Source organism: Desmodus rotundus, chromosome 1 (assembly GCF_022682495.2).
Source record: "Desmodus rotundus isolate HL8 chromosome 1, HLdesRot8A.1, whole genome shotgun sequence".
In the NCBI taxonomy this organism is placed as follows: Eukaryota; Metazoa; Chordata; class Mammalia; order Chiroptera; family Phyllostomidae; genus Desmodus; species Desmodus rotundus.
In genome coordinates, this window is record NC_071387.1 from 98096223 (window position 1) to 98121231 (window position 25009).

The 25009-nt window shown below is 59.9% G+C and overlaps 1 protein-coding gene across 4 annotated transcripts; it reads left to right on the forward strand.

The window, feature by feature from the left end:
- Window positions 1–25009, forward strand: CAPN15 (calpain 15). 4 transcript variants are annotated; one of them, XM_045189679.2, is made up of 13 exons: window positions 1–235; window positions 791–903; window positions 17700–19164; window positions 20054–20262; window positions 20343–20526; window positions 20602–20825; window positions 21646–21771; window positions 21853–22005; window positions 22402–22563; window positions 22715–22947; window positions 23028–23179; window positions 23253–23431; window positions 23498–25009. In XM_045189679.2, the coding sequence occupies exons 3-13, from the start codon at window positions 17722–17724 to the stop codon at window positions 23673–23675; spliced, it is 3243 nt and encodes a 1080-aa protein (XP_045045614.1). In that variant the 5' UTR covers window positions 1–235; window positions 791–903; window positions 17700–17721; the 3' UTR covers window positions 23676–25009. The 4 variants fall into 4 exon arrangements, with proteins under 4 accessions (XP_045045614.1, XP_045045612.2, XP_024408898.1 ...); XM_045189677.2 differs by lacking the exon at window positions 791–903 and adding an exon at window positions 8668–8948; XM_024553130.3 differs by lacking the exon at window positions 791–903.

Consider the following 25009-nt stretch of genomic DNA (forward strand, 5'->3'; position numbering starts at 1 on the left):
CGTAGCCGCGGGGCTGTTGCCGGGCGCTACGCTACGGAGGCGGCGTAGGTTGGGCGCCCGACGCGGACCGGTCCAGCCGGGTCTGGGCGTTCGGCCGCTCCTCCACCCAGTGCCGGAGGCCGGCGGGGCAGCGCGGCTAGTGGCAGAAGTTGTAGGTCGGCTGGCAGGGGCGAGCGGGCCGGGGGCCGCGCCGCCCAGGCCGCACGGACCGAGGAGGCGCCGCCGGGTTGCGGAGGTGAGTCCGGCCAGCCGGGGTGGGGGCGCGGCCTGGACCCGCACCGGAGCCCGGGCCTGGCAGGCAGCGCCCCTCAGCGCCGGGGATGCCAGCCTTGGAACCAGGGTCAGCTTGTTGCCTCGCTGGCGCCTCCTGGGCATTGGCCGAGCCCTCACTGGGCTGGGAGAGGGGAGCCAGCGGGGACCGGGTCATCTGAATCACTGGGAGACCAGCCCCAAGGTGCTGGGGACCCTGGCGGCGGCCTCAGACTCTGCCCGCCCTTGAGTGTCCTTATCTTCCAGGCAGCGTTCTGGTTCGGCTGCATTAGGGGACGTGTCCCGTGGTGCCCGCAGCCCTCCCCACTAAGGGACTCTGGGCACTGCCTGGGGGCTACTCCATGGAATGGGGGTGCGCCCTGTGTGCCCACTGGCTACCCTAACACTTCCTCTTCCCTGTTCCTCCCCGGGCTGGCGCTAGAGCAACACAGGGAAGTTACAGAGGATTTATTCCTGAAAATATTTGCGGGGGTAACCCGGTTTTTCCTGTTGGCCACAAAGGAGCCCTTCTGGTCCATAGGAGTGAAGCTTTGTTGTGTGGTCGCAGAGCCCTAACTGGGTGGCTCTTGAGGACCCCTCAATGCACAGGAGTTTGTAACTAAACTGCAGGCAACAGGATCTCTGCAAGACCAGGTAGGGAATTTGGGGGCCTGCAGCCTAGAGCCCTGGCATCCTGTGGGGAAAAGGGACTCAGGTCGGTGCTGAGTTGGGTTTGAGCTCCTCCCAAGAGCCCCTCCTTTGGGGATCCCTTGGGTCCTCCCTCTGTCCAGGTCTGGAGTCCTGTGTGTGTGACTTAGGTGTGGCGAGTGATTATCTCCAGCCCCCAGAGGCTGATTGAGGTGGTGGGGTAATTCCATCCTTCCTGTCTGAATGACTCTCAAATGTGAAGAGATAGTGTTTCCCGGCCCAAGTCGTGGAAGGAGAGCCTCAGACGGACGAGGGGAACCTGGAGCCCAGCTCTGTGGCCCGGCCGATGCTCGTGCAGGAAACCCATGCAGCTTGGCCTTGGGAACGGGCACAGCTTACTTCCTCCCGGGTAGTTCTGCTCCCAGGAGTAGCACTCCTCCTCTCCCCCTTCCCTTCCCTCTGCGTCTGAAAATTTCTGGAGCTGCTTTTCCTGAGCAGATAGGCCCTTGACCTCGTGACCTTCCAAGAACCAGGTTTAAGCCCTGCTGGGCCTAAGACTTAGTGGCTGCATGACTTTAGGCAGGGACCCATGATCTTTGATATTGTATCTGCTCTGAGCGGGCCCCCCCCTCCCCCCAGACCTGGGCTCTGAGAGCAGAAGTGACCAGGGCTGCTAATCCTGCAACACATAGGACCCTCCTTCACCCCCAATCATTCAGAGTCCCTCTGCCCTTCACCAGAGAGAGAGAGGATAGTGGTAACATTCACTAAAGCATCTCTGCACTCAGGCCCTGCGCTTTCCAGGCCCTGTGCTCTCCAGGCCCCTGCCTCGTAAGCTGCACTCTGGTAAGCCCCATTTTACTGAGAAGCAGCCCTAAAAATGCTCCAAAAGCTAGATATCATTTATGGGCCCCAGCTGATCGGTGAAGAGCCTAATGGGGCCAACTACTGACAGTCAAGGCCTTTTGGGACAGAGCAGCCTCTGGTCTGGTCTCAGGCATGCTGCTCACTATTCTAGCGGCTGCTCTACACCCTGCTCTCTGGCTTTTCTGAAGTTTAGGACCTCCCTGGTGGCTGAGCCGGGGGTGTGCCTGAACTGTGCTTGGACTGTGCTGCAAGGAATCAGGAGGAAAGCAGGTCGATAGCTGCGATTGGGAATTGCCGCGTGTGTCTGCGTACAGAGGGACAGTTGTTACAGCTTCCTGCCCCGCCTGTGTCGTCACAGCCCAAACCTGAAGCAGAGAGACTTCCTCCTCAAGCCAATCCCCACTCACATCCACATTTTTTCAGAAGAGTTGCCCTTTGGAATTAAATTCACACAGGCAGAATTTAATTCTGCACCTGCCTGGTGCTGCCCTCCTGCCCCATCACAGAAAAGGCAGCACATCCTGGAGCCCCTGTCTTTCCAGAGAACCCCCCACCCCAGGCCCCTAATGCCTTCCTTTCGAGTGAGCTGCAGGCTTGCGTGCCCATCTCCCCATGAGACGATTGGAGCTGGCGGGTGCTTGCAGGGCTGCCTGGGCCAGGGCTGCTCTCGCCACCACTTGGCAAACAGAAATGTAGAATAGGAGTGCCAAAAACAAGAGTGCTTGTCTGGTACCTTCTCTTTTCCTGTTAAAAATAGTATTCAGCCCTGGCTGCTGTGGCTCAGTGGATTGAGAGCTGGCCTGAGAACCAAAGGGTCACCGGTTCAATTCCTAGTCAGGGCATGTGCCTGGATTGCGGGCTTGGTCCCCAGCAGGGGTCACATGAGAGGCAACCACACATTGATGTTTCTCTCCCTCTCTTTGTCCCTTCCCCTCTCTGTAAAATAAATAAAATGTTTTTAAAAAATAGTATTCACCATCAACTAATATGGAACTTTTGAACTAGAAACTGAAGTCCTGAGAGTGTCCCTATTTCTCTGGTAGTACTGTGTGAAAAACAACTTCCTTTTTTCGCTGCACACAACTGAGGTGGTGCACAGCTTCAAAGACACGAGAGGACCACAGTAACCCCGTTCACCTCCTTGGAGGCAGCCCTGGGATCCTATGTGATTGTCCTCCAGCCTCCTCACTTGCGCTTTCAACTTTGAGAGGCCCGTCCCTTCCCACCCCAGAAAGCAGGTGCCTCAGAAAGTCAGTGAATCAAGCCCACCAGCTGCTGGTTCGTCACAGTGAATGGGGCCAGTAGGAGTCTGAGAGGGGCTCAGAGTGGGCAAAGGAGAGGAGGGTGGGCCGCACGATGAGGAGCCCTGACTTCTGTCCTAGAGCCGCTGGCCAGAACCTTTAAGGACCAAATTACTCGACACACAGAGAAGCCCAGAAACACCAAGAACGGTGACTGCCGTGTAGCATATTTGGACAGCGGGTCCCAGTGGGTGGACGAGCGTTTGGGGCGGGTGTGTTTCCTCCCAAGTTCACTGATAGGAAGTGGTGGTTATACTTGTGAGGCCAACAGCTTTTGTTCCTGGACCTGGCTCCTGGGTGGGCATTTATCATAATTCTCAGCAGAAACTCTTCAGTCTGCTTCTCAGAGGTCAGCAGTGTCTCGACATTTCCTATGGGCATTGGCGGGCCCTGCGGGCAGCGAGCGGCCAGCCTCGGTGGCTGCCCGAGGACGACGGTGAGTGAGTGGGGGAGGCTGCAGCAAGGTGGGCACCAGGGCCCTCACGCCACAGCTGGGAAAAACAGGAGGGGGTATGCGTGCAGAGTCACCCAGGCCGCAGCAGTGGTTGGAGGTGAGGTGGCCAGATGGCGCTAGCACCGGGGTCCAGGTGAATCTTGGCGGATGCCTGGCTGCTGGCCCAGAGCCCTGCTCCCCCTGGACACCTTTCCCTGGCAGCCCCTGGCAGCCCCTGCCGTGAGCAGAGCCAGCTAAGGGAGGCCCCTTCCACTGCAGCCTTGGGATCTTGAACAGGTCCACCTGCCACCCTGGTTGGCCCAGAGATAGTCGGGTGCTTGGGCTAGGCGGTGAGGAGCTTGCTGAGCTGAGTCCATCCTTTAGGCCTCCTCTGAGTGAGAGACAGGTGTAGCTTCTAAAGGAATGCAGTCCGTGGGCCACCTCCCACAGGAGTATTCTTAGCGCGACTGAGGGCAGTTCCTTGTCCAGGCTCTTGTGCGTGGCAGTGGGGCAGCCTTCCGTGTGGCCCCGGCCTGGGGGTGAGGGCACAGCCCAGCACAAGGGCCACACAGTCACCGGGCCCGTACCACAGCCTGGGGGCTGGGCCTGCTGTTCTGGGGCCAGAGTCCAGAACCTTCCAGGAGAGGGGCACGTGGGGGCAGGTCCTCTGGGTGGCTGTGCTGTGTTGGCAGACTCGCTGTGCCACCGATACAGGCATGGAAGGGGGCAAGTCCCTTCCCGGGCACTGTGGGTTAGTTGGGGCCATGGGACCAGTGGCAGAGCAGTGGGGCTGGAGTGCAGTGTGGGACACCCCCCACCCCCGCTCTCTGCTCTCTACAGGGGTGCTCGGAGCCTCTCTGTAGAACCTTTGGTTCCCAGAACCCCCGAGGTCTACTGCCCAGGCCCCGCCCTGACAAAGCCTGGCTCTCAGGGCCCTGCAAGCGAGGTGCATCTGAAGCTTGGGGTCATGGCCCTGTTGCTCCGGGGAGCGCCACAAGGCAGGCAGGTGCGGCTGGGCCCTGTCTGCCATCCCTTTGGTGTCACCCCGTGTGCGCGTTCTGTCCCCAAGGGCCCGTCCCCTGACTCTGTGCTCTGCTGCCCTCCTACCTCTGGTAGGGCTGTTGATGTGGGTGAGCTGCTGACCCCGTGAGGAGGCAGCAGGAGAATGCCGTCCTGCCAGTCCCGCCTGGGAGGTCAAAGTCTGGGCACTCCTCGGGGTGGGGCTCTCTCCAGGGTGGGGTCCCAGCCTGGTTTCTGTTCTCGGGTAGGGACTAGGGACGGGAGAGGCTTCCCTCGCTCAGGCAGGAGCTTCACGACCTCGGTGTTTCCGCCGGGGTGGCAGCCTTCCTCAGGCTGTGGGGGCCCTACTGACAGGCTCCCAGCTTCATGTCTGGCGGGTACGATTCTGGGCTGTGCTGGGTGGTCGTGAGTGCCCTGGGCACAGGGAACAATGCTCTAGAGAAGCTTGGTGTCCCCTGGGTGGGCCGCTCTCCCTCTGTCCCTTTCCTGGGTCCCCATCCTGGCGCTGATTTTGTTGGCCTGTCGGGTGGCTGCAGTTGGTGAAGGGCCAGCATTACAGGCTGGGGCAGTGGGTCTTGATGAGCTTAACAGGGCTTGTCACCCAGGCCAACACGCAGGGCACAGACTCACAGGGACCCCTGGGGAGAGCTGGGACAACAGGGCATAAATACCCAGTCCCTCCCCACTGGGGTCTGGGTGTGGCCCACCTTTCCCCCTCTGTGGCCTCCCTGGGTACAGGCTTCTGGTGTCTGCTCATCCCTATCCCTGGGCCAGGTAACCTCACTTGGTGGGAGCACAGGGAAGTGCCCCCTTTCCTGTCCCACACACGCTGAAGGCCCACAGGGCAGTGGAGGGCAGGTGAGCTGGGGTAAGGGATGGCAGGGTGTTGCTACCGGGATCCAGCTGCCATGACTGAGACAGGTGCACCCCATGCAGGGTCCTGTGGAGACGGTCGTCCTCACCTGGCCTTTTGTGTGCTCATCACTCCCGGTGGGTGGCCCCCAGCTGTGCTCTCAGAGTGCCATGCCAGGCACCTGCCTCACACCAGGTCTGGTGGATGGTAACACCCTGCCCCCTGGGGGCGGCAGCTGCCCCACCTTTCCACTTCCAAGGCCAGATCTAGGTCACCGCCCCACTTAGATCCAGGGCAGTGGTTCCCAAACGAGCACAGGAGGAGCCAGCAGGGGCTCGGGGGATGTGGGGCAGCTGCTCATCCTGCCGTGTTTTGGAGTCCAGCCCTTTTGCACAGTCCAGGAGGCTGGTGCTGCCGCCGTCTGCTCTCTGGCTCCTGCCTGGAGACGCGTTGCACATGATGTTCTTAAGACACAGCAGCTGGAAAGTGCCCACCAAGGTTCCTGAGCATTGTCGTACCCCGTGCCTCAAACAGGGCCTGCGACATCACGGGGCCCTGACGGGCGTTTGCCGAATGAATTAAAGGGTGCGCAAAGGGATAGATGAATGGGTGTAGGCTCTTGCACGGCTGGCAGAAGGTCTCACCTGGGATGAGAGGAGCAGCAGGTCCTGTAGGAGAAGAAGGTTACACAAGGCTTGTCACCCTGGGGTTCCATCACAGAGCTCAGTGCCTGGGTGGCAGTGTTCCTAAAAGCTCCCGTCCTTGGTTATTCTGACAAGGAGTCAGGACGGAGCTGTGGACTGACCCACCTTACCCTGGCAGGGCTTCCCACACGTCACCCCATGCAGGTGGGACCGTCAGGTGGACTGGAGGCAGCAGAGTCCACACTGCTCAGCGGCCTGGCCGAGTCTTGCCCAGCCGGGGTGATCCTTCGTGGGTCTCACTCCCTTGGGCCTAGATAGGGTGTGGGGGTGCTGGAGTGCTGTTACCCCTGGAAATCCCCAGAGACACCTTTCTGGAGCTAACTGCTCCCTGGGGTCTTCTGCCCTTCCAAGCCACCTCTTTTCTGTCACTTTCAAGCCCCCAGCGAGGGCCTATGCGGCCCTTGCCTTCCCCAGGAGGCCCAGGGCCATGTCCTCACTCTGCACTGCGGCCGGCTCTCCCTTTGGCTCTGCCCACATCGGATGCATGTGGTGGCATCACCTGGGGCAAGGGCCAGGTGCTGGCCCTGACCTGGCTGCAAATGGGACTGTGTGCCCTGTCCCCCACCCCTGTTGTTGGGGTTCTCGGGCCAGGCTTCCCCATGCTGCTCAGTTCTCTTCTCCGGGTGGAAACGGGCAAAACGCCTGGGACACACCAGCCCTGGACCCAGTCAGGAGCACCTCTGCTCCATGGGCGCCGCTGCTGAGCGCAGCTCCAGCTCAAGCCCTCAGCTGCCTTCACCGGCTGCTCCCTTCCCTGCTGTTCGCCTGTTCAAGGTTTAGCCTTGAAAAGGGCCCTGGGCCCTTCTCCCAAAGGGGTTTGTGTGGAGTGGGGTTTAAAAGTTTGGGGGCCGTTCTCGTCCTTATGTCTGATGTGCCTTCACGGGGGAGGCAGGTGTCTCCGGTGAGCCAGGCTGGTGTGAAGCCACTGGTGGGCGTGCTGCGTGTGCTTAGGCCTCCTGTTGTGCCTTCCTGCGCACGCTGTTCTTCGTGAAGCTGCCAGCACGTGTGGCTGCTGACCCCAGGGTGGCTCGTTCCCTCGGAGGGCAAGCATGAACCGCAGTGGAGTCCAAAGTCCTTGACCCAAGATGGGGTCACACGGCTCCCATGTGGTTTCACCCGGTCTCACGCTGACACGGTAACATTCTGGGTGTGAAAGGTTCCGTGAGGTACTTTGCTGGGTCCCCATAAGCTGTCTGTTGTACCTTTGTTACGAGGCTGTTGGTGGACTGGAAACCAACCCTGTGGCTCGCGTGATGCTCCTACTGGGCCATGGTCCTGGAGGCCGGAGTTGGCCGACAATCTCTCAGGGGCCAGGTGGGGACAGTGTCAGCTTTTCTGGCCACCACAGGGTCTCTGCCCCACTGCTCAGCTCTGACTGTGCTCTGTGGCAGGGGCCTGAGTGTCAGGTGACTTGTGGGACCACCAGGCCGGTCAGGGCTGGTGTTTCTCTGTACCACCCATGTCCCCTGGGGAAAAGGCACCCAGCAACATCACTGCTGCAGGGGCACTCGGCCCATTGGACCAAAGCTCTTACGGGGCAGGGCCGCAGACCTCTGCCGTCCCAGATCCTGTGGCCCTTGGCTCCTGTGGTTTCCAGGGCGATGTCTTTGCTGCTGCTCGCTCTCACCTAGGGAGCCCCGCACAGCCCTGCCTTGTACCCGTGGCCCCGGCCAGCCTACCTGTGCTGCAAGGACACGTCCCCCAGCCCCACTGCAGCTCCTGGCCCCCATCACCCGGGACTTAGTTGGGAGCTGGGAGAAGGGTGTCCAGTGGACCCAGCGGTGGGGGTCTGGAAAGCCAAGCAGATGCCCACCTTGGCCCAGAGATGGCTGGGTGGGTGAGGGGAGGGGAGGCGGGCATCTTTCCTAACCTGACCGGGGCTTGGCTCATTCGAAATGAGGAGTCCCCCTCCGTCTCAGGGTGGATGCTCCTGGGCTGTGTTGGCCAGTGGAGGTAGGGGCCTCCCCTGGAGTGCAGATGGGATCCCACTGGAGGCCTGGCCAGCCTCCTGGGTACCTCTCAGGCCACCCATCTCCTCTTGGGCCCCTGAGGTTTCTTTGGGTCGGGGCAGCTCCTCAGGAAGGCCTCAGAAGGGCGGGATGGTACACATAGCATTGTGCAGGCCTTTGCCAGGCTTTGCAGGACTGTACCAGCTCCGCTCTGCTCACTCCTGTTTTCCCTTTTCCTCTGGTTAAATATCCCCTTGGTTCATCCCTCCACAATAAAGCAAAATTGTGTCATTTCTCTTTTCACTGAAGACAACTGCCTTTGAAGACCAGTGCCTGGTGACACCATCGTCCTTCCGCTGTGGGCAGCTGATGGGCTGATGTGGGTTTTTAAGAGCAGAGAACGGGGCACGGTTCTGTCACCGCGTGGGCCTCACACAGGGACCTCTGCTGTGGAGGTTCTTGGGGTGGGTGCTGCAGGACGCCTGCTGCTGGGTCGCTCCATGGCTGTCCCCTTCCCACCTCAAGGCTGCTGACACCGGGGAACCCTCCAGGGCTCCTGGGGCTTTGTTCCTGTGAATCATGCTGTTTCTTCTCTTTCTCTTTATTCTCTCTGTGTTTATTTTTGTTGTGTGACTTTGACTAGCCCGGCAACCCTGTCTCCTGTGTGGGAGCTCCCCTCCCTCCATGCTCTGGCCACATGTGACCGGGCCCGGCTCTCAGTGTGGCCACCGTAACAGGGGCCATGGGGAGCTCCGCTTCCTCGCTGGCTGCGGAGACTGAGTCGGACCATGGCTTCCCCACGGGGCCGCCCTTCCCAGGGCCCCCGGCAGCAGCCAGCTGTTGTAGGAGCGGCCCTGGGGGGCCTGTCTGGGGCGCTGCCCTGGTCACCCGGCAGCACCAGACCCCACGCCCCCAGGCCCAAAGGTAAGAAAGCTGGGCGGGCCCCAAGGGGTGGGAGTGCTGCTGTGTCAGGGTGCCCCTCTTTGGCAAAGGGTCTTGCAGAGAAGTGGGGGTGCCCGTTTCTTAGGGTCCTCTGGCAGCTCACATTCCCTCAATGGCACGAGACCTGAGAGGCCTGGTGTTGCTCCCCACTTGGTGAAGGTCTGGGAGACCAGCCCTCTTTCTTGAGCTGTGCTGTGTCTCAGTCTGGTGCTCATGAAGAAGCAGCTTCTGGAGCCTTTATCCTTGTGGGTGGGGAGCCTGCTAGCCCCAGGCCGGAGTGGCACTGGCTTGTGCTGAGAATGCTGGCTTATTTCTCACAGGATTTTGGGGACGCCCCTGTCTGCGTGACGCCCCTACTCTGGCATGGCTGCCAGCCATGCAGTGGGGGGTTATGAGGCCACAGGGGCTGGGTCACGTGCCAGCTCCCTCCCGCTGCGGCTGGGCTCAGCCCAGGCTGTGCATTGGATTACCTGGAGAGCCTCCCCTCAGAGGTGCTGGAGTGACCGATGGGAGGGCAGGTCAAGCTTTGATGTCCCACCTTGGCACTGACGCCCCTGTCCTGTGGCCTCGCTGCGGGGAGGGGTGCCCAGTGCTCAGCATGCACTCGGGGTTCCACCGACCTTGGGGCAGAGTTGTGGATAGCCCCGCTCTCTCAGGGTGCCCAGGCCTTGGTCCAGTGGGTAACAGACATCTCTCTCTCAAAAGCACATCCTGGGCTCTCCTGCCAGGTGGGCAGCAGGCAGGGCCCTGATGGGCATGCAGGAGTGGGCCCCGCCCCCTGGGATGCCACTGGAGCTGCAGCCTGAGTCCCTAGTAGAGGAGGCATCTGGGAGGGTGCTGTGGGTTAGCACAGCTGGGTGGGAGAGTCTTGGAGGTCTTGTGAGATACCCTGGTGGGCAAGAGTCAAGAGCTTGAGGTCCAGAGGGGTATGCCAGGAGGCGGCGCGGTGGTAGGGAGCAGCGGGAGTTGGGAATGAGGTATAGTGGATTATTAGAGAGCATCTCCTTGTCACTGTATTGACGATGTACTCGTGAACATTCTGTGTCCCAGCTTACTGAGACAGAACCTACGCGCTGTCAGACTCACCCCTCCCAAGTGTACAGTCGGAGAGTTGTTCAGCCGTCACTGTGACGCAGTTGTTTAGCATCTTTGTGCCCCCAGAAGGTCCTGCCTGTTAGCTATCCCTCCCTGTCCCCAAACACCCTGCTTCCCGTGCACAGATTTGCCTTTTCTAGAAACTTCACAGAAGCAGAATCCTGTAATGTGTGTCCTTCTACATGTGGCTGCTTTCACTGAGCATGATGTTTCAAGGTCTATCCATGTGCAGCGTCTGTTAACGCTTCGTTCTCTTTGCGGCTGCGCGATGCTCCTTTGTCCGGGAGGCCACCTTTGTTCGCCCATTTCTCAGTTGGGCGCTTGGGTGGTTTCCCCTTGGGTTTTATGTTTCATGCTCCCCTGCGTATTTGTGTGTACGTGATCGGGTGGACAGTTTCATTTCTGTGGGGTAGATAGAATGGAATTTCTGAAGTTTACTATAAGTTTATGTTGAACTTTCTGAGAAACTGCTAGACTGTTTTCCAAAGTGGCCGCACTGTTTCGCATTCCCACCAGCAGTGTAGGGCCCAGCTGCAGCTCCTCCACACGCCGGCCCTTCTCGTGGGTGTGACGCGGTGTGGTTTGCATTTCCCTGATGGTTGGTGATGTTGAGCATCTGCAGATTTCCATCTCTCCACACACATCTTTTTATTTTCATTTGTTTCCTTAGGATAAATTACTAGGAGTAGAATTATTGGATCCCAGGGAAGGCAGCTGGACTCCCCTCCGAGCAGCAGCCTACCTGTGGACCCTGCGGGGTTTGCCAGGCAGCTTCCTGTGAGGCCTTGTGAGTGTCCTGAGGGACGTGTGTATGTGGTAGACTTCACGCCATTAAGCCAAGTGCCTGGCGACTTGACGTCACCATATCTTCTCCTGGTTTCTGCCAGGCCTCTCCCCTGGGCTGGTGCAACCAGGCAGCTCCTTTCATGGCTACTGTAGTCGGGCCTCGACTTCAAGGTGGCTACTATCTGCCCCTGGGAGCAGTGGGCAGAGACAGGTCAGGAAGAAATGGTGCTAATGACCTTGAGGAATTCATAGGCGTCCAGACCAGAGATGACAAAGGATGGCAGAAGAGGTGGGCACAGCGGATGGCAGGAAGGGTGCAGAAGGCAGGTGGTCCGTCACGTTGTGGCTGCACTGCATGCTGCCCCTGGCAGGACACCCTCCCCACAGGCGTACACCCGCCACCGTCTGGAGGGGCAGCTGGGAGTGTGCCCAGGACCCCTCCCCAGCTCCGACGGGCACCAGGGCCTGGAAGGGCACGTGCAGAAGCCGGCAGCACAGCAGCCCCTGCCTCCCCATCAGCACGCGGAGCTGCTGGTATGCTTGGCTGGGAGCGCCCCGTTGCAGTAATGAAGCTGAGAGAGCCAGGCGTGGCCACACCTCCTGTAAGTCACTGCCAGGCTGGGAGCAGGAACTTCGATGTCCCAGGAGCTGCTCATTTTAATCAATAAGCGATTGGTGGGGGCACTACAAGCTCTGGGCCCTCCCTGGGGACTCGGAAACGAGGAGAATGACCCAAGGCTGGCTGAAGGTGACCTCTAGGGGAAGCCCGCAGCACTGTTTGGAACCCGCAGGGGGTCCAGGGTTGGGCCACCATAGCTAGGCATGGCACCTGCATCTCCTGGCATGGCCTGCCTAGGAGCCCAGCCTCAGGCCCGGCGGCTGGACGAGGCCCGTGTGTGGACAGCACTTCCTACTTTCGATTTTGCTGGGGAGGCGTAGGGCCATTGCCCGGACGGGCTGCTCCCACAGCCCTTCAAACAGCGTGTCCTGGGGCCCTCACAGTAAGCAAGCCCCAGGGGCAGCTCCACAAACTCCCCCTCTTTTGAATCAGAACTGAGCGTTGGTGCCTCTCAGATAATGAGGGTAGAGTCATCGTGTCGTTGAATTTTTCTGGACAGTTGCCTGCGGTTTCCACCTGACGTGGCCTTTCTGTTATAAGGAGTAACTCGGGCTGTTTTCCACGAGCAGCCAGTTTTCTCCCCAGAAGCGATGGCTTCTGTGTCCTGGAGCACAGGTGACAGCCTCTGAGCGAGTGTCCAGGAACATGGGAACATTTTGTGTTGAGGGTCTGGTTTGACTCCAGATTCGCCACTTTCTCTTCCAAGCTTTGCTTGGTGGTCCAGCCTCACCTTTGGACACTCCGGGGATTTGGGGTCTCCGGGCCTCGCTGAGTGTCTGCTGGGCCGTTGAGGGCGACCCTGGCATTTTGGAGACCAGAGCAGCTGCTCCCCGGATCAGGGTTCCTCTGCTCAGCCGTCACTGACCCCTGAGCTACTGCTCACCGCCCGATGGCACTGAGGGGGTGCAGGCTATGAAGTGCGGGGCGCTGGGGCCAGTGAGGGAGCGCCGTGCCTGTCCTGCAGCTGTGCCACCACCACTGTCCCCAGCGCCTCCTTCCAGCCGGAGGGGCCGCCGCTTCTGCTTCTGCCCAGCTCTCCTCTGGTTCCCCAGGGCTTAATTTGATTTTTAGGTACTGTTGTCATTTAAACCATTCTGAACTCCAGACAATCTTCCAGATTCTCTATGTCTACAAGGGCAGCTGTGAAACCTGCACTGGACCCAGGTTCTGGCCAGGACCAGCAGACACCTTGCCTTGGGTGCAGCTAGCCCAAGGCAGGGACTGGCCAACTGCTGGGTTACGCAAGTGAACGGGAGTTGGGTTCCTTGCCCTCTACCTCCCCACCAGTGTTCGCAAGGCTTTCCTTGCTCAGTGTGTCTGGGACCAGCAGGGTCTGGGGCCCACCTTTCCTGATGGGGCAGGAGCCTGAGTCTTCCCTCTGGAGACCTCCCAGGTTGGGTGGGGTGCATGGGGCGAGTGTGGCCATGCTCTGAGCCTGGCGTCAGGGTGGAGGCTGCCTAGGGACACATCTGTGTGTACACATCTGTGGGGGTACACGGTACCCCATACCTGGACCATGGGCCCTTCTCTCATGGGGAGTGGTGGGAAGCGGGGGGCCCTGGTAGTGCCCAGGCAAATTTCTTAGGCTTTACCTCACATAGAAACCAAGGCTAAAGCTGACCTGGCCCTTGGCCATGCCCACTCTGCTGGTGCTGGGGGCCCACTCGTGCATCCCAGGGCCTGTCCACACTGGAAGGCGGCTTCTCCAGCGTGGACAGGAATTTGCTCTGGGCCTTGGGAAACAGTCATGTTGCCTAGCGTAGATTTTTTTGTTACTGAAGAGGCAAGTTTTTTTTTCTTCCTGAACCGAGAGGGTTTGGGGTGAATATAGATAGCATTAGAATCCCAAGCTTTGTGCCCTGTTGTAAAGAACAATTGATCTTTCTGCCAGCAGAGCAGCGGCGTAGGAGAGTGTGTTGTGGCGCATGGACGCCACCTCGAGCCCAGATCAGCCCTTCAGAGGCAGGTCAATGGGCCAGCCTTGCCCTTAGCCCAGACACAAGACCCATCTTGGGTGGGAGGAACCATGCGGGAGCGTCCCACCTGCCCTGCCGTGGGCCTAAGTACCTTTCTTCTGCCCCTGGGAGAAGCAGAGGTCCAGCCTTGGGGAAGCTGGGTAGGCCAGGTACCCAAGAACCCACCCAGCAAAGGGGGCTGCATTCCAACCCTCCAAGCAGCCTGCAGGGCTGGCTGTGGAAGGGACCCCGGGAGGGTGGGAGGTGGATGCCCTGCCTGCTCTGCACCACCAGCAAGGTCCTGGGAGCCAGGTGCAGGTCTCCTGGCTCCCACTTCCCAGTCCTTCAGTCCTTCCCGTTGTTCCCTCCATATGCCTACCACGCTGCCACGCATGCCTCAGGCCTGGCAACTTTTTGGAGTACCATGTCCTCTGGCCACACCTGGCCTGTGGCTCCTGGCTCTCCCTGTGGGGTCTGTCATGGCCCTAAGATGTAGACCTGTCTGTGCATGTCTGGTAGCAGCCCACCTACACCCCAGGGCACAGCCAGAGGCCTCCTGGGATCGGAGCTCTAGGTGGGGTGGAGCCCCTCTGAGTGTTGTCAGCCCTGCAGCCACACACAGGTGCCTTCCCCCAGCCAGTCTCCACCCACCCAGGACGCAGGGTCTCCCAGGCCCGGGTGTGGCTGGCACTTCGGCACAGGCTGCTCAGGACAGGCTGTTGTTGGCCCCTGCTCCCACCTCCTTTGATCTTGGGTAGTCCTCCCCTGCCGTACCCCCTCACTCTCCTGGAGCTGGGTAGCCCGCCCCTACCCCGCAGGCCTACCACTGCCCCCACCACTTCGGGATGCGAGCTGTGAGAGGAAAGGGTGTGCGTGCTGCTGCAGGACACTGAGCTGCCTCCTTGCACCTCTGCCAGGTAGAACTAACTGGGCCTGGTCCAGTGGGCAGGCGAGTAGAGGGCGCTCAGCACCCACAGAGTTCAGGCTGTGCCCAGGGGCTGCTGAGGTGCAGGAGTTGGGTCAGTCCAAGGGCCTTGGACAGAAGGGCTGTGTCCTTCGCTAGGCAGGAGTATACTCACTTGGCCACGAGCACCGCCAGGTTGTGTCATGGTCAGGTACCTGCAGCCCTCAGCACGTGTCAGATTGCCCCTGCCCAGGGGGTTCCTGGAAGTTCCAGGAGCAGCCAGCCAGCCTGGTGGGGGGACCCATCGAGAGGCTCTGAATCAGGTGTGACCCCACCCACAGCACGGAGAGGACTGTGCGTGGTAACCTGGCCCTCTCTTCATGTACTCAAACTTTTTGTGTGTGATGAAATTCATGTAACATAAAGCTACTGGTCTCATCCCTGGCTGGTGTGGCTCAGTGGACTGAGCACTGGCTGCGAGCCAAAGGGTTGCCGGTTCAATTCCCAGTCAGGGCAGATGCCTGGGTTGCAGGCAAGGTCCCCAGTGGGAAGGCATGTGAGAGGCAACCTCATATTGATGTTTCTTTCCCTCTCTTCCTCCCTTCCCCTGTCTAAAAATAAATAAATAAAATATTTTTAAAAACCCCGCTCATCTCAAAGCGAACCATTCGGCAGTATTAGTACATTCACCACGTGCAGCCATCCCTTCTGCCTAGTGCTAAAACGTTTTCATCGCCCCGGAAGAAAACCTCGTGCCCACCATGCAATTAACTGCTCTCCGGCCCCTGGACACACCAGTCTTCTTTCTGCTTCCACAGACTTGCCTGTCTTTAACGTTTCGTATGAATGGGCTCATAAAACCTGTGGTCTTTTGTGTCTGGTGTCTTTCACTTAGCGTGTTTTCAAGTTTCTCAATATGCTACATGTTGTAGCATGTATCAGAACTTTATTCGCTTTCGTGGCTTACCCATGTATTCCCTGGGCTTCTGGGGCATCTCCACACCTGACTGTTGTGAGCAGACCTGCTGTGAGCATGTGTGTGTGTGTTAGAATATGCCTTTCAGTTCTTCGGGGTAGATACCTGGAGGTGAAATTGCTGCATCATACGGGAGGTCAATTAATTTAACTTCTTGAGGAACTGCCAGATTGCTTTCCAAAGCAGCTGTACTATTACTTTGCACTCCCACCGGCGATGCAGGGAAGGGCTCTAGTTTCTCTTTGTTTCCACCAATGCTTGTTAACGTCTGCAGGTCTGATCCTGGCTGTCCAAGTGGGTATGAAGCGGTGTCTCTGGCAGGTTTTGATTTCCCTTTCCCTAGTAACTAGTGATGAGTATCTGTTCAGGTGCTCATTGGCCATTTGTGTATCTTCTTTGTGGGAATGTCTGTCTATTCAAGTCCTTTGTGTATTTTTTAAACAGATGGTTTTTCTTTTGTTGTTTAGCTTTAAGGGTTCTTTACATATCCTGGATAGAACCTTATCAGACACACAGCAAATATTTTCTCCCTTTTTGCAAGTTGCCTTGCCCTTTTTTTGATGACGCCCATTTTTCCCTTGTTTTCCCACGCTTTGGATGTCATGGCAGATAGTCCATTGCTAATATCCAAGGTCGTGAGAATTACCTGTGTTTTCTCCCAAGAGTCCTGCAGTTTTTGTTCCTGCAGTTAGGTCACTAGTCCATTTTCAGTTACTTTTTTAATACAGTGTGAGGTAAGGGCCCATCTTCATTCCTTTCTGTTTATACCCAGTTGTCCCAGCACCATTTATTGAAAAGGTTGTCCGTTCCCCGTTGAATGGTCTTGGCACTCTGGTCAAAAGTCACTTGACCATGTATGTGAGGGTTTATTTCTGGGCTCTCCATTCTGTTCTGTTGGTCACATGGAGACCACGTAGTATGCCGTGAGAGGTGTGGCTCAGCGGGCTGGGGGTCATCCTGCAAAGCAAAAGGTCCCCGGTTTGATTCCTGATCAGGGCACATGCCTGGGTTGTGGGTCCAGGCCCTGGTTGGGGCATATGTGAGAGGCGACCAGTCGATGTTTCTCTCCCTCTCTTTTTCTTTTAGAAAAACCCCTTCTCTCTAAAAGTCAATAAATAAAGTCTGTTTTAAAAAGACCATGTAGTATAGACATGCAGCCTTTTTGCCGGTGCTACACTGTCTTGAGTTTCTAACTCTTTTTCAAGATTGTTTTCGCTGCTTGGAGGCTTTTGCAATTTGATGTGAATTTTATTTATTTTTTAAAAGAGCTTATTGATTTATTTTTAGAGAGGGGGGGAAGGGAGAGAGGGAGAGAAACATTGATGTGTGGTTGCCTCTCTTGTGCCCCCTACTGGGGACCTGGCCCACAGCCCAGGCATGTGCCCTGAGTGGGAATCGAACTGGCAACCTTTTGGTTCGCAGGCCGAAACTCAATCCACTGAGCCACACCAGCCAGCCAGGGTGATAGGAATTTTAGAATCAGGTTTTTCCATTCCTGCAAAAAAAAAGGCCATAGGGATTTTATTGAATCACTTTGGGTGGTATTGCCATCATAACTATATTGTCTTAATCCGTGGATGTGGGATGTTTTTACATTTATTTAGGTCTTCTTTAATTTATTTCAGCAACTTTTATAACTGTCAGAGTACAAGTTTCTCACTTCCTTAAATTTATTCCTAGGTATTTTGTTATTTTGGGTGCTACTGTAAGTAGTGGTGTTTTTTTAACTTCCTTTGCAGATTGTTCATTGCTGGCACTGAACACAGCTAATTTTTTGGTGTTGATCTCATGCTGAATTCGTTTATTAGCTCTAGTAGGGTTTTTTGTAGATTCTTGAGAGTTTGTATAGGATTATGTCATCTGCAAATGGAGATACTTCTGTTTCTGTGTTTCCAGTTAGACGCCTCTTTATCTGTTTCTTGCCCGATTGCTCTGGCTGGCACCCCAGCACAGTGGTGGACTAGCCTTGCTGTGTTCCTGACCAGGGGAAGCATCCAGTCTCTCACCACGGGGCGCAATGCTAGCTGCAGGTGTTTTGTGGACGCCCTTTATCCTGTCGAGGAAGTTCACTCACACTCTTTCCTGTGACTTATCAAAGACCACCTTCACGCCAGAGCCCCATGGCCACTAAGATGGCGTGGCTCAGCCCCATCCCTCCCTCCCCGCAGGCCCACCCCTCCAGAAAGGGTCCGAGGATAGAGCCTTGGGGTCCCTTGGAGGCTTTGACGGACCTCTTACTCCTCAGAGTCCTCAAGCCCCTCACAGGCTGCCTTCTTGAGCTTGACACCTGTCACAGCCCAGAAGGACACAGATCCTGCTGGCTTGATCCCCCTCATCCCAGGCAGGAACTTGGGCTCCCGTCCTCTGGGCCAGCACTGACTGGGGCCATCCCTTGCAGCCACACACACTCGCCTGGGTCCATGGCCACGGTTGGAGAGTGGTCTTGTGCGCGCTGCACCTTCCTGAACCCAGCCGGCCAGCGCCAGTGCTCCATTTGTGAGGCTCCCCGGCACAAGCCTGATCTCGACCAGATCCTGCGGCTGAGCGTTGAGGAGCAGAAATGGCCTTGCGCCCGATGCACATTCCGGAACTTCCTGGGCAAGGAGGCCTGTGAGGTGTGTGGCTTTGCCCCAGAGCCTGTGCCCAGCACCTCCCTGCTGCCAGTCATCAACGGGGTCCTACCGAAGCCGCCTACCATCCTGGTGGAACCCAAGGGCAGCTGCAAGGAGGAGGCAGGTCCAGCGCGGACTGAGGGACTAGTGGCCATGGAGCCAGGTGGGGGGCAGCCCGAGGAGAAGGAGGAGGAGGAGGAGGGGACAGCAGAACCTGGGAGTGGCTGGGCCTGCCCGCGCTGCACATTGCACAACACGCCCACAGCCAGCTCCTGCTCTGCCTGCGGGGGCCCCCGGAAACTCTCGCTGCCCAGGATCCCTCCTGAGGCCCTGGTGGTCCCCGAAGTTGTGGCCCCTGCCGGCTTCCACATCACACCTGCTCCACCCCAGCCTGGGGAAGGCAATGAAGCTGACCCTCCCTCTGCTGCTGCCGACCAGGAGCCACCCCGGATGCCACCCTTCAGCCCCTTCTCACCCACCCTGCAGAACAACCCTGTGCCTCGCAGCCGCCGTGAGGTACCCCCCCAGCTGCAGCCACTGGTGCCTGAGGCCACCCAGCCCTCCCCTGCTGCTGGCTCCAAGGGGCCCCCTCAGGGCCCAGGGCGGACTTCTGCTGGGACCTCCCGCTTGGCAGAGCTGCTCTCAGGCAAGCGACTCAGTGCCCTGGAGGAGGAGGTGGCTGAGGGCGGCACCGTGCTGCGCCGGTGCAGCTCCTGCTCTGCGCCCAGCCCCGCAAGCCTGTGCGAAGCCTGTGGCGCTGCTCCGGGCAGCGATGTCATTGACCTGGCCGGTGATACTGTGCGCTACACGCCAGCGAGCCCCTCTAGCCCCGACTTCACCACCTGGTCGTGTGCCAAGTGCACACTCAAGAACCCCACGGCAGCCCCCAGGTGCACTGTGTGCGGCTGCTCCAAGCTGCATGGCTTCCAGGAGCACGGCGAGTCTCCTGCCCGCTGCCCTGACTGCAGCGCGGACAAGCCCAGCCTCTGTGCCGCCCACAAGGCCGGCCGCCTCTTTCCCGAGGCACCGCCTGAACGCCCAGGTCAGTGGGCCTGCCCTGCCTGCACACTGCTCAATGCGCCACGGGCTAAGCACTGTGCCGCCTGCCACACACCCCAGCTCCTGGAGGCCCAGCGCCGGGGCGCCGCACCCCTGAAGCGCAGGGAGAGTATGCACGTGGAAAAGCTGCGGCAGACAGATGAGGGTGAGGCCAAGGCTCTCTGGGAGAACATCGTGGCCTTCTGCCGGGAGGTGAGTCCCCTCAGGATAGTGGGCCACACACCAGGGCTGATGCTCCATGGGTCTTGCTCGGCATCTTTTGTCCTTCCCTGCTCTCCCTTCTCCAGCCAGGGAGAGGGAGGAGCCAGTGGCAAGAGAGGCAGCGTTCCCTTCCCCAAGCTCTAAGCCTGGCACCGAGTCACCCTTCACCTGAGTGTGACTGGCCCCCGCTATCTGCATCTTGCCCCCTTTTTCTCCACTCCCATGAGTCCACAACACCATAGTCTGTGGTCCTGACCCCTCCGGTTGTGATTCCCATAGACATTGAAGCCACAGGGAGGTAGGGACACAGGTGGGGGTTTCATGCCGGCCGGCAGGCCTGGTACTTCGACTGCGCAGACCCAGCCAAAACTTGGGGTTGGGGCGCCCCCTTGTGCTCCCTTGCCCAGGACCTGTGGGAGGCCTGAGCTCAGGGCAGTGTCACCCTCAGGTCAACTGGAGGGGCTACTACCCCCATCGCTGCCTGCAGCCCACCCTGACAGCTCGCCCAGTCTTGCGTCCTGCCTTCCCCCACCCAGCCAGGCCCCGACCTCGGGCCTTTGGTGTGCTGAGCCATGGGCTTGGTGGCGGCTGCCCAGGTTTTCTGTGCCCCCCACCCCTGCAGTCTCCAGGCTTTGCTATTTCCTTGGGGCACCCATACCTCCCACTGACATGTTGCCAGCCTGCAGTGCCCTGGTTGGCTGTGGTCCCCCGTGCCCGTGTAGGGTAGTATGGGTCAGGGTAACTGTACACGTACCTACCCTCTTTGGGACTTAGGCAGCATTTTCAGGGTGTTGCCTTAGGCTGCCAGTTGGAGCAGGGTGCATCTTTGGCCCGGGGCCACCCAGCGGAGCCTGAGTGTGTATGGCTGTGGTCTCTGCAGAACAGCGTGAACTTCGTGGATGACAGCTTCCCACCCGGGCCCGAGTCTGTGGGCTTCCCTGCGGGTGACAGCGTCCAGCAGCGTGTTAAGCAGTGGCTGAGGCCTCATGAGATCAACTGCTCTGTCTTCAGGGACCACAGCACCTCCTGGTCCGTGTTCCACACTCTGCGGCCCTCAGACATCCTGCAGGGGCTGCTGGGCAACTGCTGGTGAGTGTGGGGCGCCCTCTCAGGCTGGGTGGGGGGACGGTCTGGTCGCGCTCACCAGCGAGGCCTCTGGCTCTGCGCAGGTTTCTCAGCGCTCTGGCCGTGCTGGCGGAGCGCCCCGACCTGGTGGAGCGGGTGATGGTCACACGCAGCCTGTGCATGGAGGGCGCCTACCAGGTGCGGCTCTGCAAGGACGGCACGTGGACAACGGTGCTGGTGGATGACATGCTGCCCTGCGACGAGGCTGGCTTTCTCCTCTTCTCACAGGTGGCTGGGTGGGCGGGCATGGGTGGGCGAGGGCCGGGCATTGGAGGGCCTCGTGACTCCGGCCCCTCCCTGCAGGCCCAGCGGAAGCAGCTGTGGGTGGCCCTCATCGAGAAGGCGCTGGCCAAGCTGCACGGCTCCTACTTTGCCCTCCAGGCAGGGCGCGCCATTGAAGGCCTGGCCACACTCACCGGTGCCCCCTGTGAGAGCCTGGCGCTGCAGGTCAGCTCCACTAACCCCCGCGAGGAACCCGTTGACACTGACCTCATCTGGGCCAAAATGCTGAGTTCTAAGGAGGCTGGGTAAGAGGGGCGGGCGCTCTGGCGGTCAGCAGCTTTGGGAGGAGAGGAGAGACGAGGCGAGGGGACAGCCAGGCCCGGGCCTGGAGTGGTGGGAGACGCAGGGGCAAGTGTCCTTTGACCTGCGCCCTGTGTTTCACAAGATGTTGCCAGCGTGGACTGACCGCAGTTAGGAGGCCTGGCCTGCAGCCCTGTAATCTCCCACGGCTGGCTGGTGGTCCTACCTTCCCAGGCCAGGGCAACAGGCAGAACAACAGCTGATCAGCCCTCACCTGGAGGGCTGCATCCAGACCCGGGCCTGTGATGACCATCAGCACCTGCTTGGAGCTCTGTGGAGCAAGCCCCTGGAGGCGCCTGGTGGGAGTGGGCTGCCTTCTGAGACCTGGCCCGAATTGGCCAGCGTGTCTGTAAGGGGGGTACAAAACCCTAAGCCTAAGAGAGATGGCTCACTGGTGCCGAGACCCCCTGCCCTCAGCTGATACTGGGCATATTACTGCTGCCCCATACCCTTAGGGAGCCTCAGCCCTGAGCTGGCAGGACCCAGGCCTGCCCAAACCCCAGCCCCAGCTCCAAGCTCTTGGGCCACTGTATAGGGAGCAGACCAACACTTCCTGAGTTCTGTGTGTCTCTCCTGGGTCCCCAGGGTCTGCACTCCCCCACAGTCAGGGAAGAACCCCCCAGCCTCAGGGCTAACAGAACAGGGGTCCTCTGGTGAGTGAGCCCTCCTCTGCGAATGAGGCCCCTGGTTACTAAGGGGCACCCATCATTAAAGGCCCCTGCTCAGCAAGCCTCCCCGGTCAGTCAGGCCACTCTGCCTGCGCAGGTTCCTCATGGGCGCCTCTTGTGGTGGGGGCAACATGAAGGTGGACGATGCTGCCTACGAGAGCCTGGGCTTGCGCCCCCGCCATGCCTACTCCATCCTGGATGTCCGTGATGTCCAGGGCTCCAGGTAGGGGCTGGGCTGGCCATGGGTAGCCAGGGCATGTGGATGTGTGGTGGAAGCCGTGGCCCTCAGCCCCATGGTCCGCAGGCTCCTGCGCCTCCGGAACCCGTGGGGCCGCTTCTCCTGGAATGGCAGCTGGTCGGATGAGTGGCCACACTGGCCGGGGCACCTGCGTGGCGAGCTCATGCCCCATGGCAGCAGTGAAGGTGTCTTCTGGATAGAGTACAGTGACTTCATCAGGTACCTGAACTCTGCGGGAGGTGGGCGTCCGACGTCTACCTCACAGCCACCCTGTGCTTTGGCCGCCTTCGCCTGGCCCACCGGGCTTGTCCGGGTCCTTCCCCCTCGCCCTGACCACAGCGTGTCCTGCTTGGGAAGCCCGGCCTGTCCCTCTGCAGACCTGAGGCGGGGGGTGGGGGAGAAGTTGGGTTCTGCTCTTAGGATTCTGCCATGTCTAGGTCATCTTTAGGGCCTGGGGGGCCCCCTGGTGGCGTCCAGGCAACGGCCAGGCCCAGGGCACAGAGGGGCAGAGATGGGCTCCGGGAAGGGCTTAGGGAGGTACCTGGACTCCTGCGTGGCTCCTGTGTCCGGGGCTGGGGTGGGAGCTGCTCAGTGGAGCGCCCGCTTACTGCTCAGGTACTTCGACTCTGTGGACGTCTGTAAAGTGCACTCAGACTGGCAGGAGGTGCGGGTGCAGGGCCGCTTCCCCAGCTCTGCCGGCGGGCCCGTGGGGGTGACAGCGCTCACCGTGCTGGAGCGTGCGTCCCTGGAGTTTGCCCTCTTCCAGGAGGGCAGCAGGTGGGGGCAGCTGTGGGCCATGGCGGGGAGAGGGTGGGGCTAGAGCACTGGGTGGGGTGGGTGGGCAGAGCTGGGGGATGTGTTGGGGGAGGCAGGGGGAGACTGTGGGCCTGTGGGTGCTGCCCGTGACCCCTCCCGGGTCTGGCTGCAGGCGTGCAGACTCGGCAGACAGCCACCTCCTCGACCTGTGCGTCCTGGTGTTCCGAGCCTCCTTTGGCAGCGGTGGCCGCCTGAGCCTGGGCCGCCTGCTGGCCCACAGCAAGCGAGCTGTCAAAAAATTTGTCAACTGTGACGTGATGCTGGAGCCCGGCGAGTACGCCGTGGTGTGCTGTGCCTTCAACCACTGGAGCCCCACCACGGTGGGCCCCCCAGCTGCCGCACAGGGTAACGCTGCCCTCCCCACCCCGACCCCCGGCCCTCCCCACCACAGCGCCCCAGGCTCCCCTCACTCACACCTTCCACAGCCTCCAGCCCACGCTGCTCCCCGGAGCCCCCCGGCCACGTGCTGGCTGTGTACAGCTCGAGGCTGGTCATGGTGGAGCCCGTGGAGGCCCAGCCAACCACACTGGCGGACGCCATCATCCTGCTCACAGAGAGCCGGGGGGAACGGCACGAGGTGAGGTCGGTGGGGAAGGGGAGGGGCAGGGAGGAGGCCTCACCCCACCCACACCTGCCCTTTCCGTACCCAGGGACGTGAGGGCATGACCTGCTACTACCTGACGCATGGCTGGGCGGGGCTCATCGTGGTGGTGGAGAACCGGCACCCCAAGTCCTACCTGCACGTACAGTGTGACTGCTCCGACAGCTTCAACGTGGTGTCCACGCGCGGCAGCCTGCGCACCCAGGACAGCGTGCCGCCCCTGCACAGGTGGGCGCCGCCCCAGACCCCTGGCCTCCCTGGCCTCCCCTGGCCCTCACCAGCCCCCTCCCCCAGGCAGGTCCTGGTGATCCTGTCCCAGCTCGAGGGCAACGCCGGCTTCTCCATCACCCACCGCCTGGCGCACCGCAAGGCCGCCCAGGCCTTCCTCAGCGACTGGACGGCCTCCAGGGGCACCCACAGCCCCCCCCTCACGCCCGAGGTCGCTGGCCTGCACGTGCCCCGGCCGTTGTGACCTCCACGCCCGCCTGCCCCCAACATGCACTTTAGGAGGGAGACCCCAACAGAGGACGCTTGAACCAGAATCTCAGGACCCCGCCCAGGGAGCTGCCAGCCACGCACCGCAGCTTTCCTTGGACCTTTCTCCCCACCCCTCCCTCCTGTCCGGGGCCTCCTAGCTGCCGAGCAGAATACCTCCACCCCGCTTCTAGCATGAGGGGGCTATGCCCCAGCCCCTCTGACCAGCCTGCCTCCAGGTCGGGTTCAGACTGCCAGGGCTAAGGTGAGGCTGCCCCTTTCCCGTGGGCCTGGGGGCTCCTGCCCGTGTGAGGCAGTCAAGAGCTCCATTTACAAAACCAAATCTGGGCAGGTCAGAGGCTAGGACGCAAGGGTTAGCAGGGACCACCCTCCTCCCCTTGGGGTCATAGGCCCGGACTCCAGGGTGAGTAGACAGGGACCACCCCCTTGTGGGGATCAGAGGTGGGGACCCTGAGATGTGTAGGGACCACCCCCTTTGAGGGTCAGAGGCCAGAATCCCAGGGTGAGCAGGGACCACGCCCTCCGTGGGGCACGAGCCTTCTCTCCCCAGCTTGCCCCAAGAGCGCATCTTCCCACCCCTCCACTCCCACAAGGCAAGCTGAGGTCGCTGGAGTCTCAGCAATGCGTCCCAGGAGGCAGGTGCCTGGTGACCATGGGCTCAGGACCAGGGATGGGGAGAGTCCTAGCTGCCCTCTCTGGCTACACTATGCAATTCCTGGAGCGCTGGTCAGGACTGAAGCCATGCCCCCAGGGCCATGGGACAGGAGCTGCCGTTGGGTAAGGTGGTTTGTCCTCAGCACCACCTGACCTCTGCCGGGAGGACCAGGGTCCAACAGAAATCCTTGGCCAACCCTGCCAGGCACACACGGCAGGGGGTGGCTCCTGCCCGCCCTTCCCTGCCTCAGAAGCCCAGGTTTCTGGGCTGCCTCCCAACCGCCCTCCCCTGCGGCTGCTCAAAGTCTCGCATCTGCCTGTGGACATCTGAGGCCAACTTCCGGAGGCCCCCCTGGCCTCGCTGCCCTCCCGCCCCCCGGGAAGTGGGCGGCCCTGCCCAGCGCCCCTCACTTCCCATGGGGTTGGGGGGTTTTTACCACTGGAGAAACACCAGGAAGCACTACACTCCCCTCCGGCCTCCTTTATATTTTCTCCTTTTACTCTGAGCTGTGAATATTTTTAACCCTGTACATACAGCCAGCTCTTCTGACACAAAGACTATTTTATCAGTTGTTTCCCAGCCTCGTAGGGTGACTCTCCATGGGTGTTTCCAGACTCAGGCTCTGATGGACCAAATGAAAATGTTTTGTTTTGTAA

Bases quoted from the DNA above. Each gene is read 5' to 3' on its own strand.
- CAPN15 (XM_045189677.2), top strand. From the start codon at position 8,767: ATGGGGAGCTCCGCTTCCTCGCTGGCTGCGGAGACTGAGTCGGACCAT. The intron at 20,263-20,342 runs GTGAGTGTGGGG...GGCTCTGCGCAG, and splicing joins GGGCTGCTGGGCAACTGCTG to GTTTCTCAGCGCTCTGGCCG. The intron at 20,527-20,601 runs GTGGCTGGGTGG...CCCTCCCTGCAG, and splicing joins GCTTTCTCCTCTTCTCACAG to GCCCAGCGGAAGCAGCTGTG.